At 39.2% G+C, this 24,441-nt stretch overlaps 1 protein-coding gene across 3 annotated transcripts; it reads right to left on the bottom strand.

The window, feature by feature from the left end:
* Positions 1 to 430: 430 nt before the first annotated feature.
* On the bottom strand, positions 431 to 24,419 carry zfyve9b (zinc finger, FYVE domain containing 9b). 3 transcript variants are annotated; one of them, XM_030132811.1, is made up of 16 exons: positions 24,054 to 24,419; positions 21,841 to 22,643; positions 15,496 to 15,595; positions 15,207 to 15,409; positions 14,943 to 15,054; positions 13,504 to 13,626; positions 12,677 to 12,832; positions 12,282 to 12,506; positions 12,059 to 12,141; positions 9,726 to 9,830; positions 9,500 to 9,650; positions 6,936 to 7,016; positions 6,488 to 6,650; positions 6,176 to 6,281; positions 3,900 to 4,079; positions 431 to 1,117 (listed from the first exon to the last, which is right to left on the bottom strand). In XM_030132811.1, exons 1-16 carry the CDS (start codon positions 24,115 to 24,117, stop codon positions 956 to 958), a joined length of 2,817 nt encoding a protein of 938 aa, XP_029988671.1. In that variant the 5' UTR covers positions 24,118 to 24,419; the 3' UTR covers positions 431 to 955. The 3 variants fall into 3 exon arrangements, with proteins under 3 accessions (XP_029988671.1, XP_029988672.1, XP_029988673.1); XM_030132812.1 differs by having other exon boundaries at positions 21,841 to 22,640; XM_030132813.1 differs by lacking the exons at positions 431 to 1,117; positions 3,900 to 4,079; positions 6,176 to 6,281 and having other exon boundaries at positions 6,518 to 6,787.
* Between the last annotated feature and the right edge of the window lie 22 nt (positions 24,420 to 24,441).

Raw genomic sequence — 24,441 nt, 5'->3', positions numbered from 1 at the left:
CCACCAGTTCCCAAAAGCCTCCACTGATCTAAAATGTTTCATAATTTTTAAACTATAATCTCATCAACACATTAAAATAAATCAGGTAAAATGCCGTTTCTCAGCATTTCGGTAGCATAAGCCATGTCTTATTTGGACATTCAGAGACTTTGTAGTGACACAACATCATCTGCAACTGATTGACCAATAAAACAAGTGACAATGTCTGTAAACACTTATTTTAACATTCAGTTAATCATATATTTTGCTGAAAAGGCCAGATTTTCTTTAGTTTTCCCTATTTATAATGAGCGATGCTAAATCACTTCATAAAGGTTAAATGTATTCAAAGGTTCATTTGGAAGTCTGAACCAAAATAGTTGTAGGTCTTTAAGACTTAAGAACAAGACTGATCCCTGAGGATCTGAGTGAATGGACATGGAGGCAGTGATTCAGTCATCGTTGCAAGTTTTAATTCCAGGCTGACAATGCAATTCATAAGCAATCAGTTAAAATACATCCAGTATGAAAACATTCTTAGGCATTCATTCAGTGTGCAATAAATTTGCTACAAATCTACTTCATACAGTACTTCAAGTCATTCTCTTTTCTCTTTGCTTTAAGGTTGCGGGGCTGAATCAGGCTCCCACGTTAAAGGTATTGAACATTGTTTTGTGAATGAGATTAAGCTATGGAGTTTGCTACTACAGTGCAATACTGCGCTCTGATCTACTGGTCCTTCATAAGATTCGATTCATGCGTATCCAGATTGTCTTTTGCAGGGCAGGATGATACCAGGCTGATATCTCTCTACTCATGAGTGGAGGATGACATGATGCAGACCCTGGATGTGGTCTGGCTGGCCCTTTTAAATGCGCTGCTTTTATTGCCCTGAAACCGATGGCAGCTCTGATGAGAAGTGTTGGAGACAGAGTTGTGGTCAGGGTTAAAACGATGAAACCAGGAGGCGTGCCTTTTAAGTGATGTTCTCCAGGATGTAGAAGATGAGCTCCATGACAATGGGCTCGTCGCTTCTTTTGCGCCCCCTGCTGTGTATGACAGGGATGAGCACGCTGTCCAGGGCATTGAGGTACTGAGCTGGGAGGGGCTGCCCGTTACTCCCAGCCACAAATCCCACCTGGAATGACAAAACACACCACTCATTACTTTGAACTCAGTCACACCCAGTAGCTACTATTATAAACATCCCAGCTGCGTATCACACCAGTCACTAACATGGTACACACCTGCCTTCAACAGTAAACTAACATGAACCTTTGTTACCCCACCCTCTGAAGGGGGGTCAAGGGGCATTGTTCTTTCTTTCTTTCTTTCTCTCTTTCTTTCTTTCTTTCTTTCTTTCTACTCTAGCAGAAAAACTATTGGTTGAATTCATACCAGATTGGGTTTATACATTGCCAGTGACCCAGAATAGATGTCATTACATTTTGAGAAAAGTAGGTCAAAGTTCAAATTTTTTATGAATCTTTTAAATCTTTTTTTCCCCCATTTACTTATAATGGGCGGAATTTCAAATGTCTACAAAAACCATCAATTTTGTTTCAATTTATTTCAAACTTGACACATATATAGAGGCAATTGATATGCTGACATCAACACATGCATAGACATGATGACATCAGTTGGATCGATGCCAAAATAAGATACAATATGTGCAAGGGGCGGGGTTTGTTGTGCCTGGCACCACTTGATTTCTTTATCATTGACAATATTCATTTCATCGTTCATTTTAGATATTCCACCTTTTATTTTTGTTCATTGCAAATCCATATTTAATATAATTCCTATTTTCTTTCACATTGATTAAAATTTTTTTTGTGTATCTCTAACACACAACACAGGTTGATATTCCAGGTATTCATTAGATATTTTGATTTTGGTTAACATAATTCATTATTTACATCTTTTCTTATTTTAAGAACAAATATAGACTTTTTACTCATAAATTATAATTTTATGTAAATAAAGTAATCATTACATGTTATTTTATTATATAGTTTTAAAGGTTAACTTGTTTTATTATCCCCGTAGGGAAATTCAGTCTCCACATTTTACTCATCCTTATACACATTTAGTACTTGGGATTAGCATTAGCATTAGCTTTAGCACATAGCACAATATAGTGTAACGTACACTACCTGGCCAAAAAAAAGAAGTCGCACATGCACATGACTGCACCACCTTTGGTTTTGATTACACTGGTCTACAAGTTAAATGCGTCCAGAATAAAAGTTGCTAAACTTGACAAAATTTGAGTCGCTAATAAAGAAAAATTAAGTTAAAAGTATTAGTTGGTTGTAGTTTCTTAAGCCAAAATGTGAAATTCTGAGAATTAATGAGAGAATGGATTTTATTCAACAGGAATGTTTTTTTTTCTTAGAACAACCAGATCTATCTCAAAACAGTGTCTGCAAATTGCAATACATTCACTTTTCAGGTTCTTTCTAGTGGAAAATTTATAAATCTATTGTAGAAATGTACATAAACCAACATATATGTGTAATAACACACCATCATATATATTGAAAACATGAGCTAACCCGCACTTCTGTAATTTGTTTTCTGATTCGTCTTAGATTTAGCACATTTAATGTCTGAAGCAGATATTTTCTAAAAAAAAAAAATTGTAGAGCAGTGTTACAGGAGACATTCACTGTGACATCTTTTTTGCCACATAATGCTTATGTAGTGTCACAATAAGGTTCATAATATTTGTTCCATCCATATTTGCATTAATTTTTTATTATTGATGATGGAGAATCGTACCGCTGCATCAAGTCTTCATCACATCCCAAATTAGAGTCTGGACTTTATGGAGGTTAATCCTTGTGTGAAAATGATGTCTCATTCTCCCTGAACCATTCTGTCACAAGCCTGATGATCCTGATCAGTCCTGGCATTGTCCAATCTTTTAGACGTTAAAGACGTGAGAGGCTACTTACTGCATCAGTTAGAGTTAAATATCCTGTTACAGCTGAAACATAATGAACCACTGCAGTACTTACCCATGGAAGGATCTGAACTATTTGCTTAGTTAAATCCAGGCAGTTACTTTTTTTTCTGGCCAGGCTGTTTAATTAACTCTGATGCAGTAGCCTCTCATTTCTTTAATGTCAAAAAGACTGGACAATGCCAGGATTGATCAGGATCATCAGGACCATCATTTTCATACATGGATTAACCTCCATAAAATCCAGATTCTAATTCGGGATGTGATGAAGACTTGATGCAGCGGTTCAATTCTCCATCATCAGTAATTAAACATTAATGCAACTATGGATGGAACAAATATTATGAACCTTATTGTAACGCTACATAAGCATTATGTGGCAAAAAAAGATGTCACAGTGAATGTCTCCTGGAATCAAAACCAAAAGTGGTACCGTCAAATATTGCATGTGCAGCTTTTTTTTTTTTTTGGCCAGGCAGTGTATATTACATTACCTCTTTATTTTTAAAATCAAATAATCATGTGATGCAGCAATACATTTACATAAATTTTTTGTATTCATAAACTAAGAAAAATAAGGGTTTGTGATCACTAAGAACAACATAATTGACGGATGTCTGGAATATTAACCCATAAAATGCCTTTATTTCATAATTAAATTAGAGAAATGTTCCACTTTTCATAAAATAACAGGAAGTGAACCTGACAAATTTTGTGCTGTTCACTTAAGTTTTTCTTTCATATTTTTGGCTTGTTTTGGGTGTCATTTCCATTTGGTGCCGTTTCACCTCTTAAACTGTTACCCACCTGTTTTTTGTACCCTCTCTATTGTACTCCAGACAGAATGGACAATACCTGATACCTGATGCTTAAAAAGCTCTTATACATCTGCAACAATAGGTCGGTGTAACTTAACTCCCTGATGCACTAATCTGACTTTGCTGCTGACCTCTTGAGGGTCAAAAGTGACCCGCAGCCCAAGCTTGGCCATCCCGTCCTCCTTCAGCAGTTTGAGGTGAGGACACAGTGCCAGGCAGAAGGCCCTGGCGATCCGCTCGGTCAGCCGGTTGTGTTCAGCAGAGTCGGTCACTTCTCCTTTAGGATGATCCCCCCTTTGTAAGAAGAAGAGCTGGAAAACACAAAACAGTCATATTTGAAATATTTATCCAAATAGTTGTGAGAGTGTTCATTATCAATCAATCAATCAATTAATTAATCAAAGTTTATTTATATAGCACTTTACAACAACATGAAGAAAACCAAAGTGCTTTACATCTAAAAGCATGATTAAATTATAAGATAGAAACAGTTTAGTCAAATATCATAAATATGCATAAAACAATAAGACACAACACACAGAGATAAAAAAGACCACAGATTTACACAGAGTTACATGGATGGTAGAGGTTTCTATTATTGGTACTAACAGCTGCAGTAGTAGTACTTGTATTTGGAGTAGTAGTAATAACAGTTATGGGTATTTGTACTAATTATTGGTAGTTATACTAGTAACAGCAGTTCTAGTTTTTAACTGTTATTGTTGAGTTTGCTAAAAATGTAATCAATAAATGATTAAAATATGTTCAATGTAATATTCGTTGCAACTATCTTTAATCTTTATTTATTTACTTACTCTACTTTTCACAGTTAGGTAGTTCATAAATATGTGATTTTACACATATTTTACAAAACAATATTTTTTGTTTAAAACCGTCTGTCAGTTCACAAAAGCATCTACTGATCTAAAATGTTTCAGAATTTTTTGAACCACTAATCTTATCAATACATTAAAATAATGAAGGCAAAATGCAATTTCTCTGCATTTCAGTAGCACAAGACATGTCTTATTTAGACATTCAGAGACTTTGAAGTGAAACGTCATCTCCTGCAATTGATTCACCAATAAAACAAATGACAACGGTTGTAAACACTTATTTTAACATTCAGCTAATGATATATTTTGCTGAAAATGCCAGTTTTTCTTCAGTTTTCTCTGTTTTGATGTAATAGTCACTGAATTTACTCTACGCTGAAGATCTACACCAGGGGTGTCAAACTCATTTTAGTTCAGGGGCCACATTTAGCCAAATTTTATGTGAAGTGGGCCGGACCAGTAAAATAATAACATAATAATATACAGACAATGTCAACTCCAAACTTTCTCCATGTTTTAGAATGAAAAAAGTAAAATTACATTATAAAAATGTTTATATCTACAAACTATCCTTTAAAACAATGTGAATAACAGAAACAAACTGAAATTTTTTAAGAAAAATAACTGCAATTTTAACAGTTTATGCTTCAGCTTATCATTTACACATGTACATTATAACTTACAGATCACAGTGGATCTACAAATACACAAAACATTTAATAACAGACAGAATATTGGTAAAATTGCACTTTTTAAGACATTTCAGGTTCACACTTGTTCAGGTTATCTTTTTTTTATGAGAAATGATAGTTTGTTTAAGTAGAAATACACTAAAATGACATAAAAATGCTTACATTTACAAAGAGAAAATTTTCGAGTTGTTATTATTTATAGGTTATTATGATAGTATTTTACTGGTCTGACCCACTTGACACTGAATTGGTCTGAATGTGGAACCTGAACTTAAATGATAAATATTTTCAGTGTAATTTTTGCATTTCACAAATTCATCCCACAGGCCGGAATGGATCCTTTGGCGGGACAGATTTGGCCCCCGGGCCGCATGTTTGACACCCCTGATCTACACAGTCAGTTAATTGAAACTACCTGCAAAATGCAACATGTAGAGGATAATATTATGAGAAATCACTTTGTAAAGATTAAATGTAGTGAAAGATTCATTTGGAAGTTGCCACACTTATTGAATTTGCTTTCTCCCCCCTTCTCCTCCCTCCCCCAATCTCTCTCTCTCTCTTTCTTTAACCCTAACTAGTCATTTCAGACGTCCATCCTCCAGAGTTGGGGTCTGCTCCAGGTTTCTGCCTGTTAAAGTTTTTCCTTCTACTATCACCAAGTGTTTACTCCTGGAGGATTCTGTGTGAATTGGAGTCTGTTTTAGACCAACTCTAAATGTAAAGTGTCATCAGATAACTTTTGTTATGATGTGACACTATATAAATAAAATTAGATTAAATAATTGATTGATTGATTGAGACAGACAGACATGTAAAGGTGGGAAGGGGTTTCAAATGGACATGTTTTGTTGTTTTTTAGCAGGTTGTCAAACGTACTTCTGTCCAGCGGATGATCTTCCCGTTCTCTTTGTATTCTGACTTCTGGAAGAGCTTCTTGCTGCTAATAGACTCCATGGATTTGCCATCAATGGGGCTTATTACTCTGAGGATATACATATTATTTAGACACTGATAAGTTCCTAAACAGACAAAAAAGTTCAATCAGGTGGTCTTGCACAAGTTGGCCCTGATAGCTACACATCACACACACACATCACACAGCAGGAATAACTGATTATCATGACTTAAATACACACGTTGTGTTTGACTGAGCAACAACCTGAACGTTACACAGATGGATACACTCACCCCTTATTCACAGTGCATTTCTCCTCCACCCACTGTACACAAACAAGCTCCTGACTGTCTGATTGGTCAAACCGTCCACAGGTGACAATGTAGTCTTTCATCTCCCGTAGCGACCGGCGCAGCTCTGCCATGGTTTCCACGGTGATCTGCACCATTAGCCCATCTGGGGGAGAGGGACAGCGATACAGGAGCAACACACACAAACAGACACCAACAGGGAGACACTCATACACACACACACACTCACACACTCACACACACTCACGTGCATCAACATGTAGACATGCCTAGACAAACAGTCTGTTAGAATGTACACAGACACACACATACAAAGATCAACACGTTCTGAATAAAACAGTTGTGAAGCAGGGGCGTTTACAGGCACTAAAACAAACTGCAAGCGTTGAGGTCAAAGTCCACCTGACTGCCCTCTGAGGGGACGGCATACCTTCTACGATGCTGGACTTTGCGAGGTATCCTGCAGATGCTTTCAGTGCACTGCTGAATATAAAAAAGCACGATCCGGTCACTGCAACGAAACACACAAACTATCATCAGACTAACTGAGTAAAGTTCAACCTGCCACTTCAGTATAAATAAATGAAAATAACTACTGCATGGTGCCATCTAGTGCCATAGAGGTTTAATTACACCTCAGTTCTACAAACCACAACAAACCAGTTGAATCCTTGAATGCCCTTTGATACAGGGAGAGGGATTTCTGGCACAGAAGCTTGGGGAAGTCAGGTACAACAATAAACCAGTGTGATCTATCTATCTATCTATCTATCTATCTATCTATCTATCTATCTATCTATCTATCTATCTATCTATCTATCTATCTATCTATCTATCTATCTATCTATCTATCTATCTATCTATCTGCCTGTAATTTCTTATTTTTCTCGTTACATTTCATTTTTCACTCGTTTGTGGTTTTTCTATCTGTCTTTTTCTCTGCACTTCCTTCATGTTGTATGCTGCTGCTGTTAACTGTGAAATTTCCCCACAGTGGGATAGATAAAGTCTTTCCTAAAGACGGAAGTGCATCTGTATTGTTTCATGCTCTTCCGTTCTCTATGGTATGTTATAACTTGAGTTCTTTTTCAGTAACTTAGTGCTAACCTGTTCTTTTCATGGACTGTTTATATTAGTTATGCAACACTGGGGTAGGACAATATCAGCTTCATTTCTGACATAATGTGTTGTTGAGGAGCCATAATAAGGTAGTTGGACATTGTGTGACTTTTCTTCTTCTTTTTTGGTTGGCTTGTTGCCTTCGATATTCTGGAGTGTTCTGTTTACATTTTTGGTTTCTCTTTGCCTTTTGTTCACCTTTATATTTTATTCCTATTTGTTTGAAATAAAGTGCATCATTATCATAATGTCTTTATAAGCGTCTTAACTAGAGTCTCCTTGTTCATCATTACATGAAGGATGTCTTTCATAACACTTCTTTTTTGAGAGGTAACCTGAACATGTACAGTATAAGATGATGTGGAAGTTTTTTTCCTGTTCTTGTATCTTTGACAGAGCAGCGAGCGGTATGAGTTTGGAATGAGCTTCTGAAGTACATTAAGGAGGTGTAATATGTTTTTTAAAGGAGGAGATATGCATATTTGATGTGACCTACATTAAAACATTCGTTCATTCATTCATTTTCTGAACCCGCTTTATCCTCACTAGGGTCACGGGGGTCGCTTGGAGCCTATCCCAGCTACATAGGGGCGAAGGCAGGGTACACCCTGGACAAGTCGCCAGTTTATCGCAGGGCTACATTAAAACAATTTAACAACAATTTTTAAAGTGTTTTATTGGTTTATAAAACTCTTAATGGTCTTAGCCCCATTTATTTATCTGATTTGCTTTTAACATATGAGCCCTCTCAGACCCTCAGGTCCTCAGGTAGTAATCTTTTGGCTGTTCCTAGAGTCCACACAAAAACTCATGGTGAGGCCTCATTCAACTTTTATGGCCCCAAACTATGGAACAGTCTACCTGACGACCCGAGGTCCGCTGCGAGTGTTCATATTTTTTTTTAAATTAAACTTAAAACCTATCTTTTTAGTTTAGCTTTTAACTAAACTCATACTTTTTAACATTGCTTTACTCTGTTGCTTTTATTTTCATTTCTATTTGCAACTGCAGGACAGTGGGGGGTTTGGTCTAAAGCATTTTGTGCTACATGTAACGTATGAAGAGTGATATACAAATAAAGTTTGACTGATTGATTAACATAAAGGACACTAAGTTCAAACAAATGATAAAGGACCCTTTTTGTAAAATCAAAACTGCATTGTAAAATATTGTATTTGTCATATATATTCTAAAAGATGTAGTATGCAAAAATACCATTAGCAATAATATTTTTTAAAAAATACTATTAACGGGAAGCATACATTGTACACCTTACCATAAAATACCAATGAACCACTATCGGAGCTTATTAAGTGACATACACCCTGGGATTGAACTCTGCAGCTGTTGTTTTTTCTGCTCCATGCACCTGTAGGTGAAGTCATTCCAGAACCTTCTACATATTTATTTGAACTGGACTGTTGTGTTTGACGAATGTTCCAGACTAATTTCTTAACATTATGTGACCATGCTCCACAGCACAATGACAGCAAAGACTTGTTCCATTATAAAGAGTTTTGAAGTCCACAGGTGGAGCAGGTCCCTGTACATGAATGGGTTGCACACAGAACGGTCATGCAGGAGATTAGGATTTGCATCAAGATACTTGGATACTTTGATTTTTAGAATTTGTGTTTTCAGTTTTATTTCAGGTATTGGTTAGATTCTGGCATCAAATATGTAGTTATTAGTCCAAGCAACAAAACATGTGTTTAAGTTTAGGACAAAATCACAGTTTGGGTTAAAATAGACACTTTTAAAAAGGCACAATGAAGCCTTCCTTGCAGACATCCCTGAAATTCTCAAATTCTCCCAAGGCTATTTTATTTTTGAATTTATTTATTTATTTTTTTTATGTGGAGTGTGATCCTGTACCTTTGCGTGGCTGGTTGTGGATGCTGATGGCCTGGGTCTGATACTGGCCATCATCTCCTTGCACACAGATGAGGTGGGAGTCCGCGGTCTCGTTGAAGCACGCCCCTATGGCCAGCACATGCTCATTGGACTTAGTCAAAGCCTTCATTAGCTGCCGGACGGAGAGGAATTCATTAACACTGATGACTGAAGGGTTATCTGAGGAGCGTTCAGAGTTCAGTCTCACCTCGTTGTAACCATTGGTCGGTATCTTTATGCAGGTCCTCTGAGCCTCCAGGTCCACGATGAGCCCGGGTACCATCGGCAGGCTGTACCGGTAATTCCTAAAGTCCTGGAAACAGAATGGAAATGAGAGGAATCACACCGGTTTTTGGCTGATTACATGTACACCATATGCCTAGAAATATTATGGGATCCTTTAAAAGAGTTGTGGGTCCTAAAGGAAACCAATAACAGCATTAAAACTGCCTTAGACACAAGATTTAGCTACATTCTGGCTTAAAACAAGCTGTTTTTGGGGGTCAAGAAAAAAATTTGATTCACAGCAACTGGTGAATTAAGTTTTATTTTATATTATTGTTGTCAAATGATGTTAAATATAGAAAATATTTAAAATGCACATTGTTAGCCTCATGGCATAATGACCCAAGTCATATTTTTGGATGCAGATATCACAATTTGGCCAAAAATATGACTTGAGCAATTATGCTATGAGGCTGTGGATGATACTCTTAGTCAATGTGATCATGTCTAAATTTACACTAGAATCATTTCTTTTTAACTTGTACTATATTGTAAATAAGTGGATGTTGTATTTATTCATTTGTAGTAAATGAAAGTTTTTATTATGTGTCTTTATTTATTGTTGTAACAATGTCTGTGCTGTTCTCTTGGACAAGATGTTTTAATATCATATCACATAAGGATTTTTCCTGGTTAAATAAAGGATAAAATAATGCATTTTACTTTGAAATTTTGCCACTCTGGCACAATTACAAGAGTGTGCATTTGGTTCATACACAACTTAAAAGCATATGGTCATCACCTTTTAGTTTTATAATAAATTAACTAATGATACATTCAATAATGAGTCAATGAGTCCTCTTTCCTCCTTGTGGAGTATAGGGCCTCTACAGTTATCTTCTGGTACATTCAATACTGCAGTCTTTATAAAAAAAAAAAAAAAAACCTCCGTCATGTCTGCATCAGTGGACCAAGTGTTATACTTATCTACTTCAGTGCTGAGAAGAACTGCTTTGTCAGCTTCCAAAAGCATTGAGGCAAATACAATACAAAGGGAACAAGTGGACACAACAATGGCACCGCATTAGGAAAGCATTTTAAGGCCAGTATTGTAGACCAGGCTACATTCATCCACTAAACGCGTCCAGTTCTACTGCAGAAAACCTTCTGTTCTTCTTTCCAGACAGAAACACATGCTTGGAACATACACTGTGTTCATCCCATTGCAGTTACACGCTGTTGTGTTGTTGTGTCTTTGCTCATTCTGGCTCTGTACTGGTTTTAGTAGAGCAGCACAGGGATACTCCCTCAGGTGCTTCTTCTGGATTTTGTCCTTGTGCTCTAATTTGCGCTGTTTTAGCAAACCTGACCATTAAAGTAACTTGTACTGTAAACTCATTAAGTGATTTCCTTTTGTATTTGTTTTTCTGTTTTAAACAACAGCCATTTTATTCCGTTTTGTACCACTAAAGAACAGTATTCTGTTAAAGCTGGGGTATCAAACTCATTTTAGTTCAGGGGCCACATGCAGCCTATGATATAAAGTAGGCCGGACCAGTAAAATTATATAAATAATAGAATAAGAACTTATGAATAATGTCAACTCCAAAGTTTTCTCTTTTTTGAGTGAAAAAAAGTCCAATTCCGTAATGAAAATGTTTACATCTACGAACTTAAACATGAAATGAACAAGAATGAACCTGAAAATTCTTTTAAAAAATAAGTGCAATTTTAACAATATTAAGCCTTAGTTTATAATTTATACATGTGTATCACAACTTAAAGATCACGGTGGATCTACAAACACTCAAAGCATTTAGTAACAGGCAGAATACTGATAAAATTAGACAAACTTCTTCATATTTGCTCTGGTTATTCACATTTTTGTAAAGGGCTAATCTGTAAATGTGAACATTTTTGTGTAATTTTACTTTTTTTAAAACTAAAACAAAGGGACAAATTTGCAGTTTTCATTATTTATAGTTTATTATGATTGCATTTTACTGGTCTGACCCACTTTAGATGGAACTGACCTAGAATGATTTTAACATCCTTGATTGTTAATATCTTCAGTGTAATTGTAATTTTTGCATTTCACAAATTCATCCCATGGGCCAGATTGGACCCTTTGGTGGGCTGGTTTTGGCCCCCAGGTTGTACGTTTGACACCTGTGCCTTAAAGCAAAGTATACCACCATTTTAAAAAAAAGGCTATAAATTAAATTTAGCCACTTGCGAAATTGTACACATGACTAAAGATGTTGTGGTCAGTATTAACAGTGTTAAATGGTGTTTGTTACAGAATGTCATACTCACGACTAGCAGTCTCATTATGGTGTGGCCTATCTCTCCAAATAAAGGCTTCCTAAAGCGCACGCTATACAGAGGACATGGATAAACTAGAAAATAGAGAGAGAGACCAGGTCAATGCATGCACATTTGTATGGCGATGTGGAGAAAGAGTAGCACCTCATACATTGCTATGAACATTTCACTCAACACAAACATAACTGTGAGAAGGAATCCTCTGATGACGTACATCTGTATTCTGCCCCCAGTCGCAGCATGAGGCGCAGGGGAAAGGCTTTGGCCCAGGCGACTTCTGCTCTGTGGACCAGCAGGCCAAAGAGGTAGGGCTGGTTGGGCAGAGGTAGACCTTGGAGGGACTGAAGAGTGGCATGAACATACAGGAAGCCTGCATGGTCTGCGCTGCCCAGGAAACTGCTGCCAAACAGGGACAGCGACAGGTGCTTCACAACCTTCCCTACAGATACACAATGGAAAAGGACAGGAGTGTAGTCAGAGGACAAAACCCCAGGGGAGACAGGACAGCCAGTGCACAGTTTTCCAAAATGAGTGGATTAAAGGCCTAAATGTGACTGTTATTAGTTACGTATAAAATGAGTCATATATCAATGAGTGTTTGGCTCTGACCTGTGAGCGTGTCCCTGTACAGTTGGATAAAGTGGCTAAAAATGTCTTTGGGGAAGCTTTTCTCTTCAGGCAGGCACTGCAGCAGGACAACCACCTCCACTTGACCCACAGCGTGCATCCCCTTTGTTGTCACGCACCAGCACTTCCTGTTAACATCTGTCACACATTCAAGGCAAACCACAGGAGGGAACAGCTTTATGGGAGATTAGAAGACTAGGAGATGTAAAACAATCTTAATTTATTTGTATTTGTTGGCATACGGTGGCCCTGTTTGTTTTAACCCTTAAAGACCTAGAACTATTTTTGTAGTGACTTACAAATGGCCTGATTTATCACCATGCATTATAACATTATCCTCTGCATTTTTCAGTGAAAATCGGGTACTTTCCTATATTTATTTCACTTACCATGTAGATGTTCATAAAACCACAAAGAACATTCAAAGGTTATTATATCAAAATGAAAAAAAAAACCTGAAGAAAAGTGACTTTTTCAGTAAAACATGAAAATAAACATCTACAACATTTTTCAATCTACATGTGTGTTATTTAATGTTGTAAATGAGAGCATTTCACAGAGCCTCTGAATGTCCAAATGGGTCACATCTGATCATTATTAAAGCTGAGAAACTCCATTTTAGCTGAATTATTAACATGTATAGATAATTATTAGCAGATAAGATTAATGGTTGTAATCAGTAGATGCTTTTGGTCATTTATGTCTTTAAGGGTCAAATTCTTTGACTTCATTTTGTGATTAAACTTGTGATTAAAATACAAGTTTAATTCCGTGTACATATTTGAAAAATAAATAAATAAAGCACATACAGTTGACCAGCTTGACCATAGCGAGTAGATTAGCATTCAGGACAAACACCAGCGGCTTGGGCCTGCCACTCTCCAGCTCCTGAATAAGCAGCATCTCAGAGGGCTGCTCCTCCACAGTGTAATCTGAGGAAAAGCATCATTTGCATTAGTTACACAGCTTTGATAATGTTTATTTTAGAGTGACATGAGGTACTAAATACTTTCCTCTGCAATGTACTTTTAACTCCCCTGGTCAAACCAAACAGCTTTGTGAAATATTAGTGTTTGGAAATGAATTCATAGCCTGTAGATTAATAACCATTATCTCAGCCTGGCTCAAAATAAGATGCAAGGATGCTGTAGGTGGCCATTAATCTTAAAGGCTCGGTTTTAACCAGGCTTAACAGGGTCCACATTGTAATTAAAAGGCCTGAGGAGGAGTTATGAGTCCAACTATACTTTCACCTCCTATATGAGTTCTACCAGTTTCATAGCTGTATGTAGAATGTGATGAATGGCTTCTTCAGCAGCTCTGCCTCTCAGTTATGGCTCTGCGGTCATATATCCACTCAAGGCTCACAGCACATATTGTATGTAAAAATGTACCGCAGGATTTCATTATCACAAAAACGTCAACGACTCAGGCGTCTGTTCTAACTGCACTGTGGGGAGATTTAGACATAGAATACACATTTGACTTCACCCACTCTTATTCTATGCATGTGTGACACTAATACTCAAAATAATCATATCTCTCCATTGTCCCTTTTGTCCTGTCCTTTCTTGAACCAAAGGAGGAGAGGAGGAGGTGGAGCACACTCTTTTTCTTCTTCAAGATCAGTACTAGAGCGGCATGATTTGGAGAACAAGGGTTTACTGAGCACAATATTGGGGTTTCGGTTTGCAGCTACTTCCTTGGTTAGCAAAGAAAATCCACCAATTGCTGATAACTGTGAAATGTGCATTTTTAGGTTTAGGACAAGACCACATTTTGGGTTAAAACAGACACTTTTAAAAAGGCACAACAAAGCCTTCCTTGCAGAAATACCTGAGGGCAAATGCCTCCTGTTGCTTTGGGATTTTTTTTATACGATCATCATCATATAGTGGTCTTCAAGGTGAAGTGTGATCCTATACCTTTGTGTGGCTGGTTGTAGATGGAATTGTGCCTTTTTTCCAAGTTCCACATTAGTAGCAGAAGTAAAAATACAGACGCTTTAAACCAAACTCTCCCTTCAGTGTCACTGAATCCAAAATATCTCCATACACTCACTGGACTTTTACACTGCAGTCTTTTGTCATTACATAATTGCACAGACTAACATTGTCTTTGCAATAAATTGTGCAGCTCTAAACAACACCAAACTGCTGTAGCTCTGTTTGTGAATGCCTCTATAATCCCTCAAACATAGCAGAAAGCTGAAAGATGCTTTTACTTACTAAACTCCGCTCATTCTTACCTCCTTTGACGCCAGTGGATGTCAGAATAGGTGGCAGACCATCCAGGGGAATAAGGTTAGCAGCGCTGCTCACCAGGGCTGCAGTGCCCCATCCATATGGACCGCAGGCCTCCTAGAAAGAAAGGCAGGCAGGGAGCCAAAATATGAGGTAAAGACCCTGAAGGCAGCACAGAGATTTTAGACTCAGAGCTGCCTCTAATGATCCAACACCATGCATCACATTCTGTGTAATTCAGTGTTTTGTAGTGATATGTGTGAGGCTACATTGGCTGCAGATCCGTGTGGCCTCAAGGCTCTCCTAAACTGTGGCGAACCCACGGGGCTTTTCACGGGACCCCCAAGGGCCCGCCTCATCAGTGGTGAGAACGTGGGTCCTCGGACAGGGGTCGTAGGTGCAGACTCTGACTGCTTATTGGTGAGGATCTCATCTGCAAACCAGACCCGTCTTTTCCCCCTTGGAGGTGTCCCTGAAGGGGATGGGCGAATTATTTATACATGCTTTAAATCTATAACATCTTGAAAAGACTTGAAAACCAAAGAAGGAAGTGCTCACTTTTGACCAGAGTTGAATGACAGGAAACACAGACTCGTCCTTCTTTACCATCCAGATGAGTGAGTCTGAACTTCAGGTTGGAGCAAAGTGCACAAAAAACCTGACAAGACACATAAAAATAAGAAACTGCATAAAAAACAGTTTTCAGATGCAAAAAACTTGTGAGCAATGTAACAGTAATTGAATTAAACAGAAATATATGTAAAATAAGATTTATTTCATGATGAATGTGGGACCTTTGATAAATAATATGGCAGAAATCTTGCTGTATTCCATCATCCTACCTACAGTGGGTAAGGAAGTATTCAAACCCCCTTAAATGTGTCACTCTTTGTTGTATTGCAGCCCTTTTCTAAAATCATTTAAGTTCTTTTTTTTGTCATTAATGTACACACAGCACCCCATTTGGACAGAAAAAACAGAGTTGTAGAAATTTTTGCAGATTTATTTAAAAAGAAAAACTGAAATATCACATGGCCATAAGTGCTCAGAGCCTTTGCTGTGACACTCATATATTTAACTCAGGTGCTGTCCATTTTTTCTGATCATCCTTGAGATGGTTCTACGCTTTCACTGGAGTCCAGCTGTGTTTAATTAAATTGATTGGACTTGATTAGGAAAGGCACACCTGTCTATAGAAGACCTCACAGCTCACAGTGCAGGTCAGAGTAAATGAGAATCATGAGGTTGAAGGAACTGCCCCAAGAGTTCAGAGACAGAACTGTGGTAAGGCACAGATCTGGACAAGGTTACAGAAGAATTCCTGCTGCACTTAACCTTCGTCTTGTGTTAGCTTTCTGTTACCATCTCTCATGTTACCGGGTCGGTTTTGACCCATGTCTTAAATCAGCGGTAAAATACACTAAAAACAATTATCTATCATCCAATTTGTTTCTCATCTCTTGGTTTCCTTGTTAGATTTCCTTATCCATAAAAATATTGGTTTTAATATTTTTGGTGTGAACCTCTGGGTCTTTTTTTTTGTCAGTATACCCCTTGATGTGCACTCCATCAGCCACCAGCTCTATACTGAACTGACCTCACATATGTGGACATGCCCATCTGTGCTTGTTTTGTTTTTGTGCAGGTATACTGGATAACAAGGCAAAATGAGAATCCCAAAAAGCTCACATGATTGGGAGAGGAGCTGGCTGTCAGTGCGTTGGCTGACAGTGCACTTAGGATTTCAGTTTTGGCTCTAATTTCTGCTTTATTATTTCATTTTTATAACTGGGTCGAAATCGACCCTAACAAAACAAAGGTTATAATTTCAACTAGAGCATTTTATAATTTAGTGAAAACATTTTTTTTTGTATTATTTTGTTGAAACAGAGGTTCCTGACAAAGTCAAAAAGCCTTGATGCAATAAACAAATTTTATGTGGTTCTTTTATGCATTTAAAATCTAAAATGGGTCGGTGCTGACCCTAACACAAGAGGAAGGTTAAGGTTCCTAAGAGCACAGTGGCCTCCAGAATCCTTAAATGGAAGATGTTTGGGATGATCAGAACTCTTCCTAGAGGAGTGGTGGTGGAGGCAGCATCATGCTGTGGGGGTGTTTTTCAGCTGCAAGGACAGGACCACTCATTGCAACTGAAGGAAAGATGAATGCAGCCAAGTACAGACAAATCCTGGACTAAAACCTTTTCCAGAGTGCACTGGACCTCAGACTGGGCCAAAGGTTCACCTTCCAGCAAGACAGTGACCCCAAGCACACAGTTAAAGTAACAAAGGAGTGGCTTCAGAACAACTCTGACTCAGAGGTGTAGTTCAGGATATACAGGGGAATACGGCGTATACCCACTTATTTTTCAGTCAACATTGCGTATACCCACTTCTAAATCCCCCTGATGCACACCATTCAGTAGTGTCTGAGCCAAATTGCCCATTTTTTCCCCTAGGATGGTTAAGCCATGACCCGCCCTACTCTGCTTCTGATTGGCTAATACTCTCTGCCTTCACTGATTAGATTGGTTCACTTTAGGCATGAGGACTGATGAGCCAATCAAAGGCAGAGAAGGGCGGGTTATGCCAAGGAAAATATTGCTAACTAGCACTGGCCACCTCTGGAACCTGAGGTGCCAGTTCCACCCCAGTTGATTGACAGGTCACTGCACGTCTCATTGAAAGATTTGTGATTATTGGAAATGTGAACGAGAAAAGCAGAATAAACGTCTTTCAACTGAGTGACACATATCAAGAGAACCAACTTTCATGGAATGCATAATTCTGAGGTAAGTTTTAAGATGGTTTCAGAATGAGTCACTGTTTTAAACTACTGGTCATATGACTGCACATTTAGAGGAGAAGAGATGTTGTTACCAATAGTTAAACTATGTGAGTAGGCTAACATTATGAAAGGCTAATGTTATGAAAGGTTAACGTTATCCAATGTTTGTCTCATGTTGAATACATTTACATTCATGCAACTGCTTTTGTGTGACCAGTAAAACCTACAAACTGCTTCTGATCAAGTCATGATAATTTTATAATAGTGAGCAACATGTCACTGTTTCTAAAACGGCATTTTTCTGGACTTTAAAAAATAAAAATAAAAATTAAGCCAAAAACTGAAAGTATACCCACTTTTCCAGGGACCACTACACCTCTGCTCTGACTGTTCTTGAATGGCCTAGCCAGAACCCTGACTTAAACCTAACAGAGCATCTCTGGAGAGCAGTGGCGATTTCTCATAGACTGCAAGGGAAGCCCGGCTTCCCCTAAAATTATGAAAATTAAATGGTTAAATATGTACGGTTGTGTTGACATTTTATTGACTACAAATGTGTTAGAACACGTTCATCTCAAAGATGAGTTCGTTCAGAATCAGCTTTATCACAAATCAACGGACATGATGTTGTTCACTTCTCATCCTTTCCCGTTGCGCTGTTTTCTCATACATCTCTGCTCAGTGCATTTGTCCGTAGACGCCGGGCGTCTATGGGCTTCAATGGGACTGAGTGGAACAGTTTTTTTCATTGCCTCAAAACTGGACGGAAATTGGATAAATGCCACGATGTTGTACCGCCACTGGATGCCTCTGGGGGTGAATGGAGCTGTGGGCGGAGCTCGGCCGGGCTGAACGCCAGAATCCCACGTGCTGATTGGAGGATCAGTCGAAAGGCTGAATCCCATTTGATTGACAGCTAGTTTGAGATCTACTCCTTCACTGACACAGTTCAGTTTAATACCGTCAAACATTCTGCTGTGAAATCAGAGAAACCACTGCGAAATTACTTGTTCATTTCTTGCACTGTAAGTAAAACACACTCATTGTACTTCCTTGTTTCAATTTAACATAATTTCAGCGTTTTCTTGTTTCAGTTACATAATTTAATCATTTCTTGTTTGAGTTTAATATCGTTTTGTAGATAGTTAAATCAATCAAACTGTCGGCTAGGTCAGAGTGGAAGGAGCGTCTGTTTCAAAAGGCTGAAGTCTTACACCCACAACACAATGGGCCAAGGCAATCTGAGCAGCCCAGCTCTGCTGGACATTCAGAGGACACTGGTCCAGTCCCTGGAAAAGACGCCTACTTGGTACAATAAGGTCACTGACCATTTTCTTAAAAAGGAACGGAGGGCCGAATGTATGTTTAAATAACTTGACTTTTTTTTTTTTTTTTTTTTTTTTTGATGTAAGCTGACAATGAGCTTCCCCTGTCTGAAAGACGAGCAGCCACCACTGCTGGAGAGTCCTAAAAATGGCTGTCCACCAACTTTTACCATCCAACCTGACAGATATGGAGAGGATCTGCAAGGAGGAATGGTAGAGGATCCCCAAATCCAGGTGTAAAAAACTTGTTGCATTGTTCCCAAGAAGACCCATAGCGGTATGAGCTCAAAAGGGTGCTTCCAGTCAGTACTGAGCAAAGGGTCTGGAAACTTACAGCCATGGGATATTTCAGTTTTTCTTTTTGAACAAATCTGCAAAAATGTCTCCAGTTCTGTTTTTTTTTCTGTCAAAATGGGGTGCTGTGTGTACATTAATGAGGGAAAAAATGAATTTAAATGATTTTAGCAAATGGCTGCAATATAACAGTGAAAAATTTAAGGGGGTCTGAATACTTTTCATACCCACTGTATATCAGTCAGTCAAGGCTTTAAAAACTAGAAGACTGAATATAAATTAAAACAAAACTAGAAAATCTAAAAACCAAACTGCAAAAAAAACCTCAGCAAAATTTCATACATAGTCAAATAAACACCCGTCTTGTATTCTTTCATCTAGCCCAGTGGTTCTCAAATCCAGTCCTCTAGGGCTGCATAGGGCTGCATCCTTCATGTTATTGATATTTCCCTCTTCCACCATACCTGGAAGCCATTACATTGTTATCAGGCTTCTGCAGAGCTTGGTGATGAGTTGATCATTAATTGAACCAGGTGTGGCTGGAAGGGGGAAATATCTAAAACATGCAGGATACCGACCCTCGAGGACCAGAGTTGAGATCCACTGATCTAGTCAACCTAAAAATCAGTGTCAACTTAAACCTGAACTGAGAACATTTAGTACAAACACTAGGAACCGTCCTGTTACTGTTAAATTAAGTCTTCCCTTTAAGTCAGGTTGTCCTTGTTGTTATTAATATTAAAATAGTTACCAAAGTTTATGCATCAGGTATTTTATGTTTATGTCGCGACAGTGTGACAACACTAAGGGTCTCCTTCTCGTCAGAGGACGATGCCTCATCATCACAGTCCTCTTCAGCATTCTCCTCTGTCTCAGACACATTCTCCTCTGTCTCAGACACGTTCTCCTCTACATTCTCCTCTATTTTCAATGAGCTACAATAAAATGTAATTTGCTTATAAGGTCATTTTCAATTGAAAGAGCATAAAGAGAGAACAGTTGTCTGTACGCCAATAGACACAGTGGAGAAGACTTGTCCAGACTGTTATGTGTTTGGTCCACTTCTATGTTGTTTATGGTCTCAAAGTAGAGGATGAAAATTGCACATTATGGTGACTTTGGTATCTTCCAAAACAACCACAACACAAATACATGTGGAACATAGATAACAGAGTGTTTAAGGGGTGGCCAGAGCTACTGTTATGTCACCACTTGGTTTGTGACCTGTTGCTCTGAAGCTTAAGTTTGTATTTTAAGCACTGTTACTTTGGCTTTTTAGAACCAGAAGTGACCATATTTGGACAAAAGGGACAGAGCTTTGTGTGGCAAAACAGTAAACTTCATCAAGTCTTTACATAACAAAACCACATGAGTCTTTTTAGTGTAGCTCACAAACCACAACACTGCTGTGTGTCTGAAAAAGATGTTTCATTCAATAAACAGAAGATTGATTCCTCAGGTTAGGGAGACGTCATAAAGATGGACAAACAGTACATTTATTAAAGAGTCTAAATAAAACCAATGAAGCCAGAATGAGTCCTGGAAAATAAATACTGAGTTACAACTTTTCACTGAGAAGTTCAGTGTAAGTCTGTGGAAGCCAGTGCTTTTTTCTAGTGGCTGTAATTAATAGAACTGTATTTGACTTCACTTTTGAGATGAGGTCCTCGTCCCTTCATCTGAAATGTTAATGTTTCTCATGTGTTTTGCAGAGTTACGATGAAATAATTCCCAAAGACCAAAGATGTACACAAAACATTTACAGGACATAGAAAACATGTCATGTTAATTTCATGTTTATCCACTAACTCATTAAATAAGAATCAAAAAATTAAACATAAAAAAGTCAAACATTCTTAGAGCAACCTCACAAGCTTAAAATTTCATGGACCTGTTGTTTTGGAGAGGTAAATACATTACAATGCTACAATAAAGGAATACATTTTCTTAATTGAAATAGTAGAAGTTGTGTTTTGCTTCACTGGTTGAAGTCTAATAAACTAAGACTTTTATTGTACTTATTTGCATTTAGCTTTAATCAGTGCATTAACTTTTCCAGCTCTACCAAGCGCAAACATTTTTGTGCACTTTTTTTATGTGTCAGTTCAACTTGTGAATAGGAGCACTGTTTGTCAGTGGAAAAGATAGCTGTGTGTTTTTTGTGTACTTTAATTTAATGTCTCTGTTGGTGGTAAGATGTTATCTGCTGGCTTGCATTACTTGTCAGTATTGTCAGTGACTGACATTTAGATGTTCTGTCCCTGCCTTGGGGGTTTGTCAGACTCCAGTTTATTCACAATTGCATTGACAGTGGAGGAGTCAGCAAAAACACAGATGTTAAGGTAAGTGTGGGCCCTGAGGAGACTCCAAAGTTCTCCTTTTAGTCTTGACCTGAAATAGTTTGGGAACCCCTGGTTTAGAGACATTAAACACTTACAGAAGTCACATGACCTGTGGGACAATAGGGGGATTATTGTACAAGTGTGATCTTGCTCACCTTCCCACAGGCACGGCAGTGGTGCCTTCTCTTGGTGAAGGTGAACTTGGTTCCACACTTCATGCAGACCTGAGCCTGAGCATCGGGGATCCACACAGGAGCTACCTCCCCCAGGACAGAGCCTCGATCCTTGGACAGAATCCCGACAGGACTCGGCGGACATTCGTTGTCAGGAATCCCAGGAGAGGTTGCATCCCCCATCGCCCCCTCTTCACAGACATCAGACTCATCCTGTCCGTTGTACCTGGTCTGGTTCTGGGCCTCCCTGGACCCCCTACTGCCATTTGTCTCCTCAGAAGAGGCTGCATTCACCTCTGAGCTGCTCGACTGCTCACTTTGCTCCAGTCCACTCTCTTCCAGTTCCTTCTCTTCAATCACCGAGTCCTCTTTGGACAGGAGAACCTGGGGTTTCTTGTCTACTGCTGCCTCTTCTTCTTCAGGCCATGCAGCCTCAGCAGGGCTCAGCACCAGAGGACTGGAGGGCTCTCCAAAACAACTGTCGCCCCATGTGGAGATGGCGGTCACAGTGCAGCTGCCTTCCTCCAACTGTTTCAGCACCTTCTGGGGTTTTCTCTCCAGTTGGTGGGAAGGTGAAGGCATTTTGGCTGTGTGGTCAGATGGTTTCTGCTCACAGGGACCACCGACTGTAGCATCTGACGCTGTTTTAGATAGGGATTCAGGTCTGATTTGTCCACAACCTAGTCCTGGTTTGGGCACATCCCCATCTTTGAGCACCAGGAGGCATGGTCTGTTCAGCCAATGTTGTTTGGAGTCCTGAAGAGATGGATTGTCTCCTTCATCTGCTTTAGGGAGAACAGCCATAATAAACACTAGTGCCTCCCCTTTACTTTGTCTTTGTGTCACACATGCACACACACATCAGACACATGCTCATTAATAATGACTCATTAGGGGGAAACGCTGTGTTCACATGTGCTAAGTGGTCATTTAAAAGAATGTGTTAATCTATATCATCACCTCATAGCTTTCCATCATCACTAAAGGCAGCATTAGCACTCAGTTGCCCTTGAGAGGTGTGTCTGAAATCACATACAGGGTGGAGTAAAAAAGGGAGGTTTGGTGTGGGAACAAATTGATGTACAGTAGACACACTAGCAATTGGAGAAACAATTGATTGGAACACAAAGCCTGTTTCTCTGGAGAAGTAAATTCTCTGTGTGTAGAATGTGGGCTATGTGCTTTCATTGTGTTTTATACTAAAGTCCAGTTCTTCAACAGAAGCCTTATTACATGTGAGTGGAAATGGTTTGCTCATTGTGTTATGCATGAATAACCTCAGAGTCTATTCCCTCTTCACATGAACCCATAAATGATAACTGAGTGTGCAGTAAGATGTAATTTCAGTAAAATTAGTCTCATAAGATGCATCGTCATCTAAATGTGTTTCTGTTAAAGCCAGTTAAGTGTCAGTCCTCTCTATACGTAAGACTACAGATGGTCACGTAACAACCATTAGAGTAAATGACCAGAGGTAAATGCCTTCCTCAGAGATGCTGTTTCATTCAGATTTATGAACAGCTATGACTCAGGACCCGCGTCCACCGAGGAGGGTGGACGTCCACTTGTATGAAAACATGTACACAAGCAGCCCACTGTGTGCGTGTATTCTTCTGCGTGGTGTATTTATTTATTTGGAGCATTTGAGCGGGCGGACATTTGACTAAAAAGGATCAAGTCCCGAAAAAGGTCAGTGATATTCCAGCCTCGAAACACACACGACTAAATAAACTGCATGTCATGGATGATGTATGTTTCAAAGTGAATATCTCCCGGACCCGGTGCTGATGCTGGTGGTGATGGTGCACCGCTCCGGATCACCGCACGCTCGCTTCCCGGGACAGTGACGCATTCCACACACGTGCAAGTGTTTAATCGGCTCTGAGCGCCGCGGCCGGTGGCAATGCGACACTCAGCACCGTCCGCTTACATCAGATGAGCTGATGATTTTTTTTTTTTTTTTTATGTGTTTTCAGGAGTGTGGACACCGACTGTTTTTTGCAGGCGAATGTGCGCAACACACACACTTGTACACACATGCGTTTGAGATGATGCGGACTATGCGCGCAGCCAAATGCTGCCTCAGCATCTTTCTGTGACAAACACAGACGCGCAGCATCAGCATCCTGTAACGCACAGGCAATGAATGGGTAGTAAAGCATCCCCACCCCATTAAGACCGACGGTGTTTCTTACCCTCTGTTATTGCTCCCAACAGACTTTCGTTCTCGTCATCCCGCGCAGTAAAGAACTTCAGCATTTTGATCCCGTTCGTGTCCGACTGGATCCGACTACAGCGGGTCCAAGCAGCTGTGGCTCCTGCTCACGAACGAAAAAACGGGATGATTTCGCCTCTCTACCCCCCTCTGTGTGATCTCCCTCCTCTCCCGTGTCTCTCTGCAGCTCTTTGAAGAAACTCAAGAGGTGTGCAGAAATGTCCCTCCCCAGTTTGCTTTCTTCACAGCCCGCAGGACACCGTACAAGCCAAGCCAACAGTGTGGCGGTGCCAGATATGAAAGCCTCCTGATTCACAGCCTGGCGGACTGGAGGAAATGTCAAGGATTCAACAAAGTCAGCCTTATGG

Source organism: Sphaeramia orbicularis, chromosome 4, assembly GCF_902148855.1.
Source record: "Sphaeramia orbicularis chromosome 4, fSphaOr1.1, whole genome shotgun sequence".
Taxonomy (NCBI): Eukaryota; Metazoa; Chordata; class Actinopteri; order Kurtiformes; family Apogonidae; genus Sphaeramia; species Sphaeramia orbicularis.
This window is presented reverse-complemented; position numbering and strand designations above follow the sequence as displayed.